At 36.8% G+C, this 15677-nt stretch overlaps 1 protein-coding gene across 3 annotated transcripts in view; it reads right to left on the reverse strand.

Annotated features, from left to right (window-relative positions):
• MTBP (MDM2 binding protein) overlaps positions 1 to 15677 on the reverse strand; it is an 84914-nt gene that overhangs the window by 26275 nt on the left and 42962 nt on the right. For all 3 annotated transcript variants that reach the window (XM_049632949.1, XM_049632948.1, XM_049632950.1), the window contains exons 13-14: positions 14922 to 15029; positions 1993 to 2154 (exon numbers count right to left, since the gene is read on the reverse strand). In XM_049632949.1, coding sequence (XP_049488906.1) covers positions 1993 to 2154; positions 14922 to 15029 — 270 coding nt within the window. The remainder of the gene's footprint in view (positions 1 to 1992; positions 2155 to 14921; positions 15030 to 15677) is intronic.

Consider the following 15677-nt stretch of genomic DNA (forward strand, 5'->3'; position numbering starts at 1 on the left):
TTTTTGTCTATTTTTTTATTTTTTTCAATATATGAAATTTATTGTCAAATTGGTTTCCATACAACACCCAGTGCTCATCCCAAAAAGTGCCCTCCTCAATACCCATCACCCACCCTCCCCTCCCTCCCACCCCCCATCAACCCTCAGTTTTTTCTCAGTTTTGTTTTTTTTTTTTTTTTCAACGTTTTTTATTTATTTTTGAGACAGAGAGAGACAGAGCATGAACGGGGGAGGGGCAGAGAGAGGGAGACACAGAATCGGAAACAGGCTCCAGGCTCCGAGCCATCAGCCCAGAGCTGTTCTCAGTTTTTAAGAGTCTCTTATGCTTTGGCTCTCTCCCACTCTAACCTCTTTTTTTTTTTTTTTTTCCCCTTCCCCTCCCCCATGGGTTTCTGTTAAGTTTCTCAGGATCCACAAAAGAGTGAAAATATATGCATCCCAGGCAACTTTCTAAGCAATTTATAAATAATTCATTTAATCCTCATAACAACCTTTGTCATTTCCGATTTAAATATTAAAAATAACTTGAAGCTCAGAGAGGTTAGAAAACTTGCCCAAAGTCATATAGCAAGTAAGCTGCAGAGCGGCTTCCACCTTGTTAGTCTGGTTCCAGAGCCCATGTTGCAACCAAGAAGCTTTGTCTCTTTATTGAACATATCCCCCATTTACAAGGAACCTTACACTGTCTCCAACATCTTTGACATTACTCTGCATTGCTATTGAACTTTGTTACTGATACGTAATGATGATGATAATGATAATACAAATAACAGCTCACAGGTTTTTGGCATCCATTGTGTTGCTTATGCATCAACTCGTCTACTCCTCGCAGTAACCCTAGTAAGTGGGTGATATTAATCCCATTTAAAACATGAGGAAACAGAAGCATGAGGAGGCAGAAAAACTGCCCAAAGACATTCAGCTAACAAGCGACAAAACTCAGATTTGAGCCCTGGCACTCTAGCTCCAGGGCCTGGGCTCTTGAAATGTCACAGCATGCTGTATTTGCATTTTGCTTTCAAAGCAGATCATAAGCCATAAAGTTTTTGTGTACCTTTATGGTGTCAAAAACAGAAAACTCATTCAACAAACATTACTGTTAACTTGATTCTTTGGTCATTTTCTTATTAACCTATGTAATAAAAAAGGATTCTCATGGAATAAAAACAAAAAATTATCCTGGACTTTTAAAATGCTAGGCAATCACCAAATGCTTTCTTGTTAGATCCTGTAAAGCTTCACTCCATTCAAATTCATCACAAGAATAGGAACCAGGAAAATAGGAAAAAAATGCAAATGAATACAGAAATGGTATCCTGCTCCTTCAGTGAAGTCTGGTGACTGTTCCTGCTACAATGAATGGCAAATGTGGAGCATCTTACTGTATATAGTTTTAACTATAGTAAATTTACTGCGTAGGTCCTACTATTCTTATCTTATAAAAACGTAACTTAATAGAAATCCACCCTTTCTAGTAGCTTCGTAAAAGCAGTAAGAGGAACCACCTTAAAATGCTTCTCCCTCTGCTCAAAAACCTCCTTAAAGAAAGGAGTGATTGGGATGCCTGGGTGGCTCAGTCAGTTAAGCATCTGACTCTTAACTCAGCTCAGGTCATGATCTCACCATTTGTGAGATCAAGCCCCGTGTCGGGCTCTGTGCTGACGGCATGGAGCCTGCTTGGGATTTTCTCTCTCTCCCTCTCTCTCTGCTCCTCCCCTGCTCGCCACACACACACATGCATGAGCTCTTTCTCTCTCAAACAAACTTAGAAAAAAAAAAAAAAGAGTGATCAGAAACTTTTTAATATTCAAATGATGAGAAATAGTTCATCATATATACACACCATACTTGACTATGCAAATATATATCACTAATTAAATTTATAAGATACGTCTTGATTTGACCAACATTTTATTAGTTTTAATGATAAATCACTATAATAAATGCCAAACATACAAAAAGAACCAATATTTAAACCAACAAAAAACTTACCATTTGACATATCGGAGGTTTTAATTTTGTCTGTCTTTATTGAAATTGTTTTAGGAAGAAAAGCATCAAAATGATCTACAAAGTGTTCCCTTGTGAGTACTAACAGATTTTTGAGTTCATCAACAGAAACTACTTCAGGCTGCTTTGCCAACTTTCTCCTTTCTGTAAGACAACAAAACAATATAATTAACCATATGCCTATTATTTTAAAGCCTCTCTAGAAGTACATCCACTACTCTTTCATGGGAAATGTTTTCAAAAGTAAAACAGTTGACTTTCTCCAGCAAATCAACATGCCTATTTTCCTTTTAATCCCATTTGTAGGTAATGACAGAATTTCCAGTTATGTGAGATAAACAAAACTAGAATAATCTGTTAATGCCAACAAGTGATAAATGGTAAATATATAGTTTACAAGTTTTCAGAATATATTGCAGACCATTAAGGACGTTGGTGTTTATGTGAAAATAAAACCTGTAAGACTCTCAGTTACATGTGGTCACTTGATCAATTCCATCTATTTCTTCTCCTTCCTAAAACCTAAATCTACAACAAAGGAATAAAAAAAGGACAACAAAAGCAGAAACAATTAATAATGACAGTTTTTGACATTTTAGAAGAAGAGACAATGGTGGAACAGTAACTGAGTTGGTACAGGACAGGAAGGGTCCACTGGGTGCCTGCAAAAGCACTACTATGTGGTATGAGAAGATGACGGTGAGATCCAGGTTAAACTAGGACTGGACGCATGGATGTTTAGAAAAGGAGGAGACAACTAAATAAAGGTCTTCACCCCACCCTCCGCCCCTCACAGCCAGGAGGCTGTTCTCATTTTGGGGGGAGGAAGCTGAAAAAGAGTCCCAGCCTACTGGTGTCATCAGGCACACCGAAAGGTAGCACTGAAGCTGGGGCTAAAACTGGGGGATTAAATAGAGGTCTATATACTGAAAGGTCCAACTCCAAGTGCTGTAGCCAGAAAGCTAGGAGGTATAAATGCTTCCCAAGAAAGATGAAAGGATTCTGCTTTTGAAAAACTGAACGCCCCCAGAGAAAAGAGCTTGGTCCTGATATTGAGGCAGAGGTAGGGACAGGAGCTCACAAGCAAAATGGTGACTTGTCACTCCACCACTCTACAGTACAGCTTGCCAGACAGTATATTAGACTAAAGTCCACAAAGCTTCCCATTTAAAACAGGACAGACAGAAACGAGTAACTAGACATTTAAGAAAAGGTGTTGAGGAGAGCGGGGACTCTGCATTTCCACGGTCTTATGTTTACACACATAAGACTTTAATTCAGTAACACCTGTAGCTCCCTTCTCCCAGCTGTCACTCTTGGAGCTAGTCTGGAGAAGAAACAAGGCATTCGCTGATCAGATCCTTCTCCCCAACCTTCCTCTGAGCTGGCGGGTTCTCAGAATTTATGCTCTCTGCAATGTGATAAGGGCCCTGCCCCAACAGGGCCTAGCTTTTCAGTTGCCTAGCTCTTCATTCAAGAGGGGGAAATTCAATTCTGGGTTATGTATCAGAAAATTCACCTGGCCATAGATCTAAAAAGTCATATCCTTCAATCAAGCTTTTACCTGTTATTTATTTCCATCTGTGTGTTTTTACATTTGTTTCTCAACTGGGTGGGTAAGGAGGTTTATTTATTGCAACCCTCAAAATAGGAAAAAATCTAAGATGAAAAGAAAGACTAAAGCAAGCAAAGAGGAAAAAAGAGCCCAGCAGGAAAAAACAAACAAACAAAAAACAAAAAACAAAAAAAATTGCAGAAAACAAAAGAAAGCTTGTTATCATTAATATTCTCATAGAAATAACCAATGCTTTGATAAAGGAACAATTGATGAACAAGAAAAAGACTTTTTAAAATTAAGTACATGAGAACTCAAATTTTAAACATACCATAAAAGGGCTTAAAATAAAATGCCAGATATTGTCCAGAAACTAGAACAAAAAACAATATGGAAATAGGAAAGAAAATTGGGTATTCTGTCCAGAAAAACCAATATATAATTAATAAAAGTTCTAGAAAGAGAAAAAAAGAGAAAGGGAAAGAAATTCTTAAAGAGATCAAAATTTTCAGATGTAAGAATGTGAATCTTATATTGAAATGGCTCATTGAATGGACAACTTAAAAAACTGGGGGCAGAGGGAGAGGACAGCAAATACATACACACTATGATTCAGAGTAAAGCTTCTGGAGATAAAGATTCCAGAACGGAGTAAAATCATATAAACCAAAAATAAAGCACTACAAAGGATAAAAATAGGCATTAGATTTCTCAGTAGGAACACGACCATGTAGAAGACAATAAAGTAACATCTTCAAAATTCCGAAGGTAGATAGTTTTCAACCTAGAAGTATTTATGACTTGTCAATCAAGTAAAGATATTTTCAGGTAAGCAAGAACTCAAAAAAAATTATGACCCATGAACTTTTATTCAAGTAGTTACTAAAAGATAGTCACCAACCAAACAAGGGAGTAATCCAAGAAGGAAGACAAGGAGTCTGGAAAAAAGGAGACTCCAAAAGAAGAAAAGAAGAAAAGAGAAGTGTCTCAGAAGTCAAGAGGTCTAAGAAGCAACCTGAACACAACAGAGAAAAATAGTAAACACTCTGGAAAAAAAAATGAAGAGAAATAAAAAGGAACTGTGTTTGAACATATAATGAACTTATTAAGTAGGTAGAAAAATGTTGGAGCCTCTGGAAAAGTAACAATATTTTGCCTGTACAAAAGAATGGGCAAATAAAAATGATCATCCACATCATAAGAAAAACAAAGATTATACAAGAGAGGTAATTATCATCATATATTGCAAGACTCAGTGGTAAACTTATTTATATAGTGATAATAATGTTAAAACTAAACACTGACCAAAATTCATGACTTCACTGTAAAGGGTGGAAAGAGAAAGCAAAGGTGATATGAGAAAGCTAAGTCTTTATCTTCTGTGTTAGATGCCAAGATAATGTCTGAAACTGGCAAATCAAAAAATAGCATACGCACATTACTTAAAAAACTAGAGGAAATGTTAGGAAAACCAGTTGGCAGAGTTGAGGGTAGCTGTCTACAGACAAAGACTGGAAGATGGGGAGGAAAAGGGAGAGTATTGCTGGTTTCTACATGAAGTTTTCAATACCATTTGCATTTTAAACGATACACATGTATTACTTTTGTCAAAACATTACATTTTTTTAAGGTTTATTTCTTTTGAGAGAGAGAGAGGGTGAGTGGGGAAAGGGCGCAGAAAGAGGGAGAGAGAGAATCTCAAGCAGACTCCGTGCTATCAATTCAAAGCCCAATGAAGGGCTCGGTCTCCTGAACCATGAGATCATGACCTGAGCCAAAATAAGAGTTGGACACTGGCTGAGCCACCCAGGCGCACCCAAAATATTACATTTTTAAAATACTTCTGAACTAATAGCATTTTCTTCTATAATAGTAAATTGTAAATTCATAGAATTCAACTCAACATTTATGGAGTTTGTTGTCTACAAAGCACTGTGCTGTGCTCTTGGACACAGAGGATTAAAGTCCAGAACATTATCACATGAGGTCGACACATAAATAATGTAAGAGAGTAGGCTAAGAAGAAAGTAGCCGGTCTAGAGATTCTACTTGAGAACATCAGCTTTACAACAATGTCTCTGCAAAATCCCACCCTACCAACGTGGATATTGCTAGGATCATTCCAGTTGTTATCCAAGGTGGTTCCTGCACTCAAGAACATTAGTAATGGTAAAGTAAGATTATAAAATATGCTGCTGTTATTACAACTTCTTAGTGAGAAATAAAAAGCTTCATTTCTTTTTTGCACAATCTGCTGGGAGTCATTCTAAAATTAAAAGTTATCAGTGGTTTGTTTTCACAGGAAAGATGCACAATAGGTAATATGCTCAGAATTTAGCTCTACATTTTTATTGACATTAAAAATAAACTTAAATCATGAACCTGACCCATGCTTATTAAAACAGTCAATTACATTACAACGTTGGGCTATCTTGAGAGCAGGGTAGAACTCCTTCTGGCCTTGAGGACTGAGAAATAGAAAGAGGGAACAGATGAAGTTTAACAGGATTATGAGCAGCATAATTTACCTATACAAAAAATCTCTGCATAAATGAGTTTGCACACAAGTGTCAAAAGTTTAGGGAGAAAAATATTGGACTGAAGCCTAAAAATGAATCAGCAAAAGAATGCTATTCATAAAAAAAGATAGCAATAACTTAGTATTTACTAAAGAAAAAATATAGACCAGAATATTCAAAAGTACCAGAGACTGAGTGTTAATCAGCTTTCTACTAGGTTCTATAAATTTAAAAAAGTGGGAAACTCAAAGTAATGGCCGCAGTACTGGAGCAAAATGACAAGACTGTTGCTGTTTTGGCATTTGTCTTGTATCATACTGAACAATCTTATTTAAAAATTGTCCATGGGGCGCCTGGGTGGCTTGGTCGGTTAAGCGTCTGACTTCGGCTCAGGTCATGATCTCACAGTCCGTGAGTTCGAGCCCCGCGTCGGGCTCTGTGCTGACAGCTCAGAGCCTGGAGCCTGTTTCGGATTCTGTGTCTCCCTCTCTCTCTGCCCCTCCTCTGTTCATGCTCTGCCTCTCTCTGTCTCAAAAATAAAAAAACGTTAAAAAAAAAAATTAAAAAAAAAAAATAATAAAAATAAATAAAAATTGTCCAGCATTCCTAAATTGTTTCTTTAAAAATCAGTGAAATAAGATATTTAATACTTCCCAATGCAAGAAGCTAAAAGTTACAAAAAATCAAGTAAACATGAATTATAAAATTGTAAGTATTCTAATAGTATTAAGTATAATTTTAAAAATAAATAAAATTACTGAAGTAATTATTAAAAAACTAAACCAAAACAGAAATTTTATTTGACTTTTGTGTTATTGTAAAAAACAAAGTGTCTCAATTAATGCATGTGTATTTTTGTGTAAACTCTTCCAGTTACTCTCTCTGATTCAGTACTAGTCAGAGAACCACTGGGGATATTATAAGTCTACTCTATGTCTTGTTGATAATTTTGAAAAAATCTTCCAGAACAACTTTTTGTTTTTCAGCAAAGGCTATAATCTTTGTATTGATACTGAATTGTTGATTTTTTCCCAAAGAAAGCTGCTCCTATTACGTTAGTTTTCACCATGTGTAAATTAATTAACTATACTACTTTTGATACTTTTATATTTATATTTCACTTCTTTGAAAGTCACTGAAATACACTCAGACATTTTACATTAGAAACTTTGTTTTGCTGTCATTTTCTTGTCTTTAGAGATAGAGGAGTTCTGAAAAGATGCATCTTTACCCCAAATTTTTAAACCAGTATTGACTCTGGGTACAGGAGAGATTGGTTCAGCAAGTATTTCCATCATAAATTAACTGGATCATTAATATTCATCAATTTCATGCTTTGGATTGCAAATTGGTCATTTCCTGGATATGCTCTGAGCTGGTTTCTCTAGCAGCTACTAGCTATATGGCTTCCTTCAGCTTCAGGCTCCCCACCATCCTTGCACTTCACCCAAAGCTGTGGCATCTTTACAGCTATGGCTGGCACAGCTCAGCTGCCCGTGGCCCTTCTACATTTTCAGCATTTATTCCGTACTTCTGTCTGCTCTTCCCCCAACCCCCACCCAGAGCTTCCAATCATACCTGCAGGCAGCAGTCTAGGTATAGCTTTTAGTATTTCCCTTCTGGCCCAAACAGGGGGGTTAACTCTTCCTACCCAAAGGAGAAATGCATCAGCTTCAGAGAGCTGCCTATTCCACTCTGGCAATCTTTCTGGTTGAAAGGGTAAGGAAGAGATGCAACGATGGAGAGGGGAGATATGGAGGGAACAGGATTTTAAAGAGCTGCAGAAGGCCCATGGTAAGAAAGTAGGGCCTGAAGAGGGAATTAGCAGGGGCAGAACAAAGTTAAGAAGTGAGTAATACTGTAGGCTGATGTTTGAAATAGGGGTTTTCCAGCCACAACAATACGATTCCAGTATTTTTTTTCCCTTGGTTGTAACATGTACTACTTTTTATTGAAACTGATTTGCCTTTCTAACTGTATTTTCCTTGAGCTAATATCATCTATACAATTAAAAAAATAAATCAGTGGTTGGAGTTTAAGACTACCGAATTACCCTGATTTGTCCAACTGAAAAAGTAGGTAACTCTTACAGAATAATTGAGACGAAGTATTCTAAAATTATTTTTCATTGAATAAAACAGCCTACTGAATTCAAGATGTTTTTTAAATGCTTTTAAAGAAAAGAATGGTGGGGTGCCTGGGTGGCTCAGTTGGTTGAGCGGCCGACTTTGGCTCAGGTAATGATCTCACGGTCCGTGAGCTCAAGCCCCGCGTTGGGCTCTGTGCTAACAGCTCAGAGCCTGGAGCCTGTTTCGGATTCTGTGTCTCCCTCTCTCTGACCCTCCCCCGTTCATGCTCTGTCTCTCTCTGTCTCAAAAATAAATAAACGTTAAAAAAAAATTAAAAAAAAAAAAAGAAAAGAATGGATACTTTTTATTTTATACTATATCCACTTAATTCTAATATCACATTTTTTCTATATGCAACTAATGAGGCCTCACAATTTGAGTCAATTTCTTAAAAATTCTTCATCAATTAGTTTAAAATAAGCTCATATTAGGTACTAATGAGTAAGACTGATAGATGACTAATGAATGTTAACACTGATATTAAGTTAACATTTAGTAATAGAAGTAAAACCTTAAACTATGACCATTGGAAAAAGTGTTACTTTCCTGAATAAGAAAAATCCATAAAGCTAACTTCACTCAGTATATGAAATGAATTTTTTTTTTAATTTTTTTTTTAATGTTTATTTATTTTTGACAGAGAGAGAGACAGAGCATGAGCAGGGGAGGGGCAGAGAGAGGGAGACACAGAATCGAAAGCAGGCTCCAGGCTCTGAGATGCCAGCACAGAGCCCGATGCGGGGCTCAAACTCACAGACCGTGAGATCATGACCTGAGCCGAAGTCGGATGCTCAACCAACTGAGCTACCCAGGTGCCCCAAAATGAATTTTTATTAACAGTCATGGTTAAAGTCTTAATGGTTAAAGAATCAATGCTCAAGGTAACAGTAATTTCTCTGCAGTTGCATTTCTTTCTATTTGCAGTCTCTATCCTCCTGTTACAACCAAAAATATATAACAAGAAATTTTATAAAAAGGTCTAGAGACAAAAGTTAAAGTTAGGTAAGATGGCAGAGCAGCATGGAAGTTCTGTTTCTCTCGTCCTGAAATGCAGCCAAATCATCACGAAACCATTTTGCACACCTAGAAAATTGATCTGAGGATTAACACAACAATCTGCATTAACTTGAGCCACAGAACTCGGCAGGAATTTACCCAAAACAAAGAACAGGAAGAAATGACAGCCAGGGACTTAATTAACACAGATATAAGAAAGATGTCTGAACCTGAATTTAGAATCACGATAATAAGAATACCAGCTGGGGTTGAAAAAGCATAGAATCATATGTCCCTTTCTGGACATAAAAGAAGTAAAATCTAGTCAGGACAAAATTTAAAATGTGATACTGAGGTGCAATCTTGAATGGCTGCCACGGCAGCAAGGATGGATGAAGCAGAGCAGCAAATCAGCAATAGAGACGACAAACTTATGGAGAACAGTGAAACAGAAAAAAACAGGGAAATTAAGGCAACAGAGCACAATATGAGAATTAGACAACTCAGTGACTCATTAAAAAGTAATAACATCTGAATCATAGAGGTCCTGGAGGGATGAAGAGAGAGAAAAAGGGGTAGAAGGTTTATGTGGGCAAATCATAGCAGAAAAGTTTCCTAACACGGAGAAAGACACAGACATCAAAATCAACAAAAAACGACCATCAGCAAGGGATATCAGTCAAATTCACAAAATACACAGACAAGCAAAGAATTATGAGAGTAGCAAGGGAAAAAAGTCCTTAACCTGTAAGGTAAGACAGATCAGGTTCACAACAGACCTATCCACAGAAACTTGGCAGGCCAGAAAGGAGTGGCAGAATACATTCAACATGCTAAACCAGAAAAATATGCAGGCAAGAATTCTTTATCTAGCAAGGCTGTCGTTCAAAATAGGAGAGATAAAGAGTTTCCCAGACAAACAAAAACTAAAGGAGTTGGTAACCAGTAAACCAGACCTGCAAGAAATTTTAACGGGGACTCTCTGAGGGAAAAGACGAAAGAAAACAAAAAAGACCAAAAGCAACAATGACTAGAAACTACCAGAAAACACCACCAGAAACTCCTAACTCTATAGGAGTGTCTAACCCAATGGCAAGAAGTTCAAATCTTTCAGTACTCACTCTAAATGTCAATGGACTAAAAACTCCAATCAAACACTTCAATCAAAAGATACAGGGTAACAGAATTGATAAGAAAACAAGATCCATCTATATGCTGTTTACAAGAGACCCATTTTAGATCTAACGACGCCTTCAGAATGAAAATAAGAGGATGAAGAGCCATCTATCATGCTACTGGTTGCCAAAAGAAAGCTGGAGTAACCATACTTATACCAGACAACCTAGATTTTAAAATAAAGACTGTAACAAGAGATGAAGAAGGGCATTATATCATAATTAAGGGGTCTATCCACCAAGAAGATCTAACAATTGTAAACATTTATGTTCCCAATGTGGAACACACAAATATATAAATCAATTAATCAGAAACATAAAGAAACTCATTGACAAGAATATCATAATAGTAGGGGACTTCGACACCCCACTTATAACAATGGACAGATCATCTAAGCAGAAAATCAATAAGGAAACAATGGCTTTGAATGACACACTGGACCAGATGGACTTAACAGATATATTCAGAATATTTCATTCTAAAGCAGCAGAATACACATTCTTTTCCAGTGCACATGGAATATTCTCCAGAATAGATCACATACCAGGACACAAATCAGCCCTCAGCAAGTACAAAAAGATCAAGATCATAGCATGCATATTTACAGACCACAATGCTATGAAACTTGAAGTCAACCACAAGAAAAAATTTAGAAAGACAACAAATACTTGAAGAATAAAGAATATTGTACTAAAGAATGAAGAATGGGTTAACCAAGAAGTTAAAGAGGAAATTAAAAAGTACATGGAAGCCAATGAAAATGATAACACCACAGCCCAAAACCTCTGGGATGCAACAAAGGCATCAAAAGAGGGAAGTATATAATAATCCATGCCTTCCTAAAGAAGGAAAAAAGGTCTCAGATACACAACCTAAGCTTACACCTTAAAGGGCTGGAAAAAGAACAGCAAATAAAACCCAAGCCAGCAGAAGGCAGGAAACAATAAAGATTAGAGCAGAAATCAATGCTATCAAAACCAAAAAAAACAGTACAACAGATCAATGAAACCAGAAGCTGATTCTTTGAAAGAATTAACAAAATTAATAAACCCCTAGCCAGTCTGAAAAAAAAAAAAAAAAAAAAAAAAAAGGAAAATAAATAAATAAATAAATAAATAAATAAATAAAAATCAAGAACAAAAGAGAAGAGACCACAACCAACACTGTGGAAATACAAACAATAATAAGAGAATATTATGAGCAATTATATGCCAATAAATTGGGCAATCTGGAAGAAATGGACAAATTCCTAGAAACATATAAACTACTAAAACTGAAACAGGAAGAAACAGAAAATTTGAACAGACCCATAACAAGTAAAGAAATTGAATTAGTAATAAAAAATCTCCCCAAAACAAGAATCCAATTAACACTCTGTTAATTTTCTGTTCCAAAAAATAGAAATGGAAGGAAAACCTCGAAAATCATTCTATGAGGCCAGCATTACCTTGATTGCAAAACCAGACAAAGACCCCATTAAAAAGGAGAACTACAGACCAATTTCCCTGATGAACATGGATGCAAAAATTCTCAACAAGATATTAGCCAACCAGATCCAATAATATATTAAAAGCATTATTCACCATTATACCTTGGATGCAGGGCTGGTTCAATATCCACAAGTCAATCAATGTGATACATCACATCAATAAAAGAAAGGACAAGAACCATATGATCCTCTCAATAGATGCAAAGAAAGCATTTGACAAAATACAACATCCTTTCTTGATAAAAGCCCTCAAGAAAGTAGGGATAGAAAGGTACCTCAAGATCATAAAAGCCATATACAAAAGACCCACTGCTAATATCATCCTCAATGGTGAACAACTGAGAGCTTTCCACCTAAGGTCAAGAACATGACACAGATGTCCACTCTCGCCACCAATATTCAACATAGTATTGGAAGTCCTAGCCTCTGCAACCAGACAACATAAAGGAATAAAAGACATCTAAATTGGCCAGGAGGAGGTCAAACTTTTACTCTTCACAGATGACACGATACTCTATATGTAAAACCCAAAAGATTCCACCAAAAAACTGCTAGAACTGATCCATGAATTCAGCAAAGTTGCAGGATATAAAATCAACGCACAGAAATCAGTTGCATTTCTATACACCGATAATGAAACAACAGAAAGAGAAATCAAGGAATGGATCCCATTTACAATTGCACCAAACCATAAAAATACCTAGGAATAAACCTAACCAAAGAGGAGAAGAATCTATACACTGAAGACGATAGAAAGCTTAAGAAAGAAATTGAAGAAGACACACAAAAAAATGGAAAAATACTTCATGCTCACAGACTAGAAGAACAAATATTGTTAAAATGTCGATAGTACCCAAAGCAGTCTACATATTGAATGGAATCCCTATCAAAATAATACCGGCATTCTTCATAAGGCTAGAACAAACAATCCTAAAATTTGTATGGAACCAGAAAAGACCCTAAATAGCCAAAGCAATACTGCAAAAGAAAAGCAAAGCTGGAGGCAATCTCGGACTTCAAGATGTATTACAAAGCTGTAATCATCAAGACAGTATGGTACTGGCACAAAAATAGATACTTAGATCAATGAAACAGAATAGAGAATCCAGAAATGGACCCACAAACGTATGGCCAACTAATCTTTGACAAAGTAGGAAAGAATATCCAGTGTAATAAAGACAGTCTCTTCAGCAAATGATGTTGGGAAAACTGGATAGCGACAATGCAGAAGAATGAACCTGGACCACTTTCTTACACCATACACAAAAATAAACTCAAAATGGATGAAAAACCTAAATATAAGACAGAAAGCCATCAAAATCCTGGAGGAGAAAGCAGGCAAAAACCTCTTTGACCTCGGCCACAGCAAGTTCTTACTCAACATGTCTCTGGAGGCAAGGAAAAGAAAAGCAAAAACAAACTACTGGGACCTAATTAAGATAGAAAGTTTCTGCACAGTGAAGGAAACAATTAGCAAAACTATAAGGCAACTGAAGGAACAGGAGAAGATATCTGCAAATGACATATCAGATAAAGGGTAGGTATCCAAAATCTATAAAGAACTTATCAAAATCAACACCCAAAAAACAAATAATCCAGTGAAGAAATAGGCAAAAGAAATGAAGAGACACTTTTCAAAAGAAGACATCAAAATGGCTAATAGATACATGAAAAAATGCTCAGCATCACTCATCATCAGGGAAATACAAATCAAAACCACAATGATACCACCTCACACCTGTCAGAATGGCTAACATTAACAACTCAGGCAACAACAGACGTTGGCGAGGACGCAAAGAAAGAGGATCTCTTTTGCGTTGCTGGAGGGAATGCAAACTGGTGTAGCCACTCTGGAAAACAGTATGGAGTTTCCTCAAAAAATTAAAACTAAAACTATCCTATGACCCAGCAGTTACATTATTGGGTATTTATCCAAAGGATACAGGTATGCTGTTTTGAAGGGATACATGCACCCCAATGTTTACAGCAGTGCTATTGACAATAGCCAAATTACGGAAAGAGCCCAAATGTCCATCGACAGCTGAATGGATAAAGATGTAGTGTGTGTGTGTGTGTGTGTGTGTGTGTGTGTGTGTATACATACAGTATTACTCGGCAATCAAAAAGAATGAAATCTTGCCATTTGCAACTATTTGGATGGAACTAGAGGCTATTATGCTCAGCGAAAGTAGTCAGAGAAAGACAAATATCATATAACTTCACTTATATGTGGTACTTAAGATACCATGCAGATGAATATAAGGGAAGGGAAGCAAAAATAATATAAAAACAGGGAGGGGGACAAAACATAACAGACTCTTAAATATAGAGAACAGAGGGTTGCTGGAGGGGTTGTGGGTGTGGGGATGGGCTAAATGGGCAAGGGGCATGAGGGAAGACACTTGTTGGGATGAGCACTGGGTGTTATATGTAGGGGACGAATCACCAGATTCTATTCCTGAAATCAGTATTGCACTATATGCTAACTAACTTGGATATAAAATAAAAATGAAGGTCTATAGCAATCAGGATAAAAGTTAGGTATCTTTTCCAATATATAGCTAAAGGGAATGAGATACCAAATTTTCCCAAAGAAATGTTTTTATGAATGTTAACAGAGATGTATGAATAAAACACAAAGATTCTAAGTCTGGTGGGAAAAAAGTTGCAGACCATTTCTACTCTGCATTACCCTACCAAGAGTAGTTCTACAAATGAGCATTACACCTAAAAGGCAAAGAATGTGAGAAAAAGTGTGAAGGGTGCCTGGGTGGCCCAGTCGGTTAAGTGTCCGACTCTTGGTTTTGGCTGAAGTCATGATCTCACGGCTTCATGGGTGCAAGCCCCGCATCAGGCTGTGTGCTGACAGTGCAGAGATGCTTGGGATTCTCTCTCTCCCTCCCTCCCGCAGTTGTGCTGTCTCTAACTCTCTCAAGATAAATAAATTAAATAAACTTTAAAAATGAAATTAAAAAAAAGTACAACAATAACAATGCATTATTTCTGAACAAGTAAACATTTAATGAAATGTACAAACCATTACTTACTCAGACATTCTTTCAAAGCCAAAGCCTGGACATTAGTTAACTGTTTCTCTCTCTGTATAAGTTGCTCTCCAGAAAAATGTGGAAGTGACAAGAAGTCAAAAGGAAAGCCTGAGAAATAAAAAAAAAGTCAGTATTAAAGATGTTCTATGACAATAATGAGTTCCCAGGAAAGTGTTATTACATAATTTTAAAAAACAAGTCAATTACTCATCTCTGTCTTGCTTATTTCAAAATAAATAATAATTAAGATGCAGAAATTAAGCATACTAAATTATTTTACATTTTAAACTCTAACCAACCTCTTAAATTGAGGGAATTTAGGTAGCAGAATAGAATTTCTTCCATCACATTTTCTTTTACAGGTCAGCTACTCAAGCCAGCCAGTCTCTAAAGATGCTCCCAACAAACTACTCCTGTTTACCTGCTGTGTAGTCTTTCTACAGTGAATCCAGGCTAACCCTATGAAATCAGTAAAGTACTATGGTAAAAGGGACAGTGAATGACTTCTAGGCTAGGTCAAAAAACCCTGAGGCTTCTTAGAACAACTGCTCTAAGAAAAGTTGGCAACCATGTAGGAAATCAGACTACCCTGAGACTAAAGTGTCGTGAGGAAGCTCACTGGCTATGAGAAAAGGGCCTGTGAAGAGAACGTCATCCTAACCCATCTCATCTGCTCCGTCATCCTAATCCAGGAGCCAAACATGTGGCTGAAGAAGCTGTCTTACACAACAAGCTGCACAAAGTCTTCAAGTGGAT

This window comes from Panthera uncia, chromosome F2 (assembly GCF_023721935.1).
Source record: "Panthera uncia isolate 11264 chromosome F2, Puncia_PCG_1.0, whole genome shotgun sequence".
In the NCBI taxonomy this organism is placed as follows: Eukaryota; Metazoa; Chordata; class Mammalia; order Carnivora; family Felidae; genus Panthera; species Panthera uncia.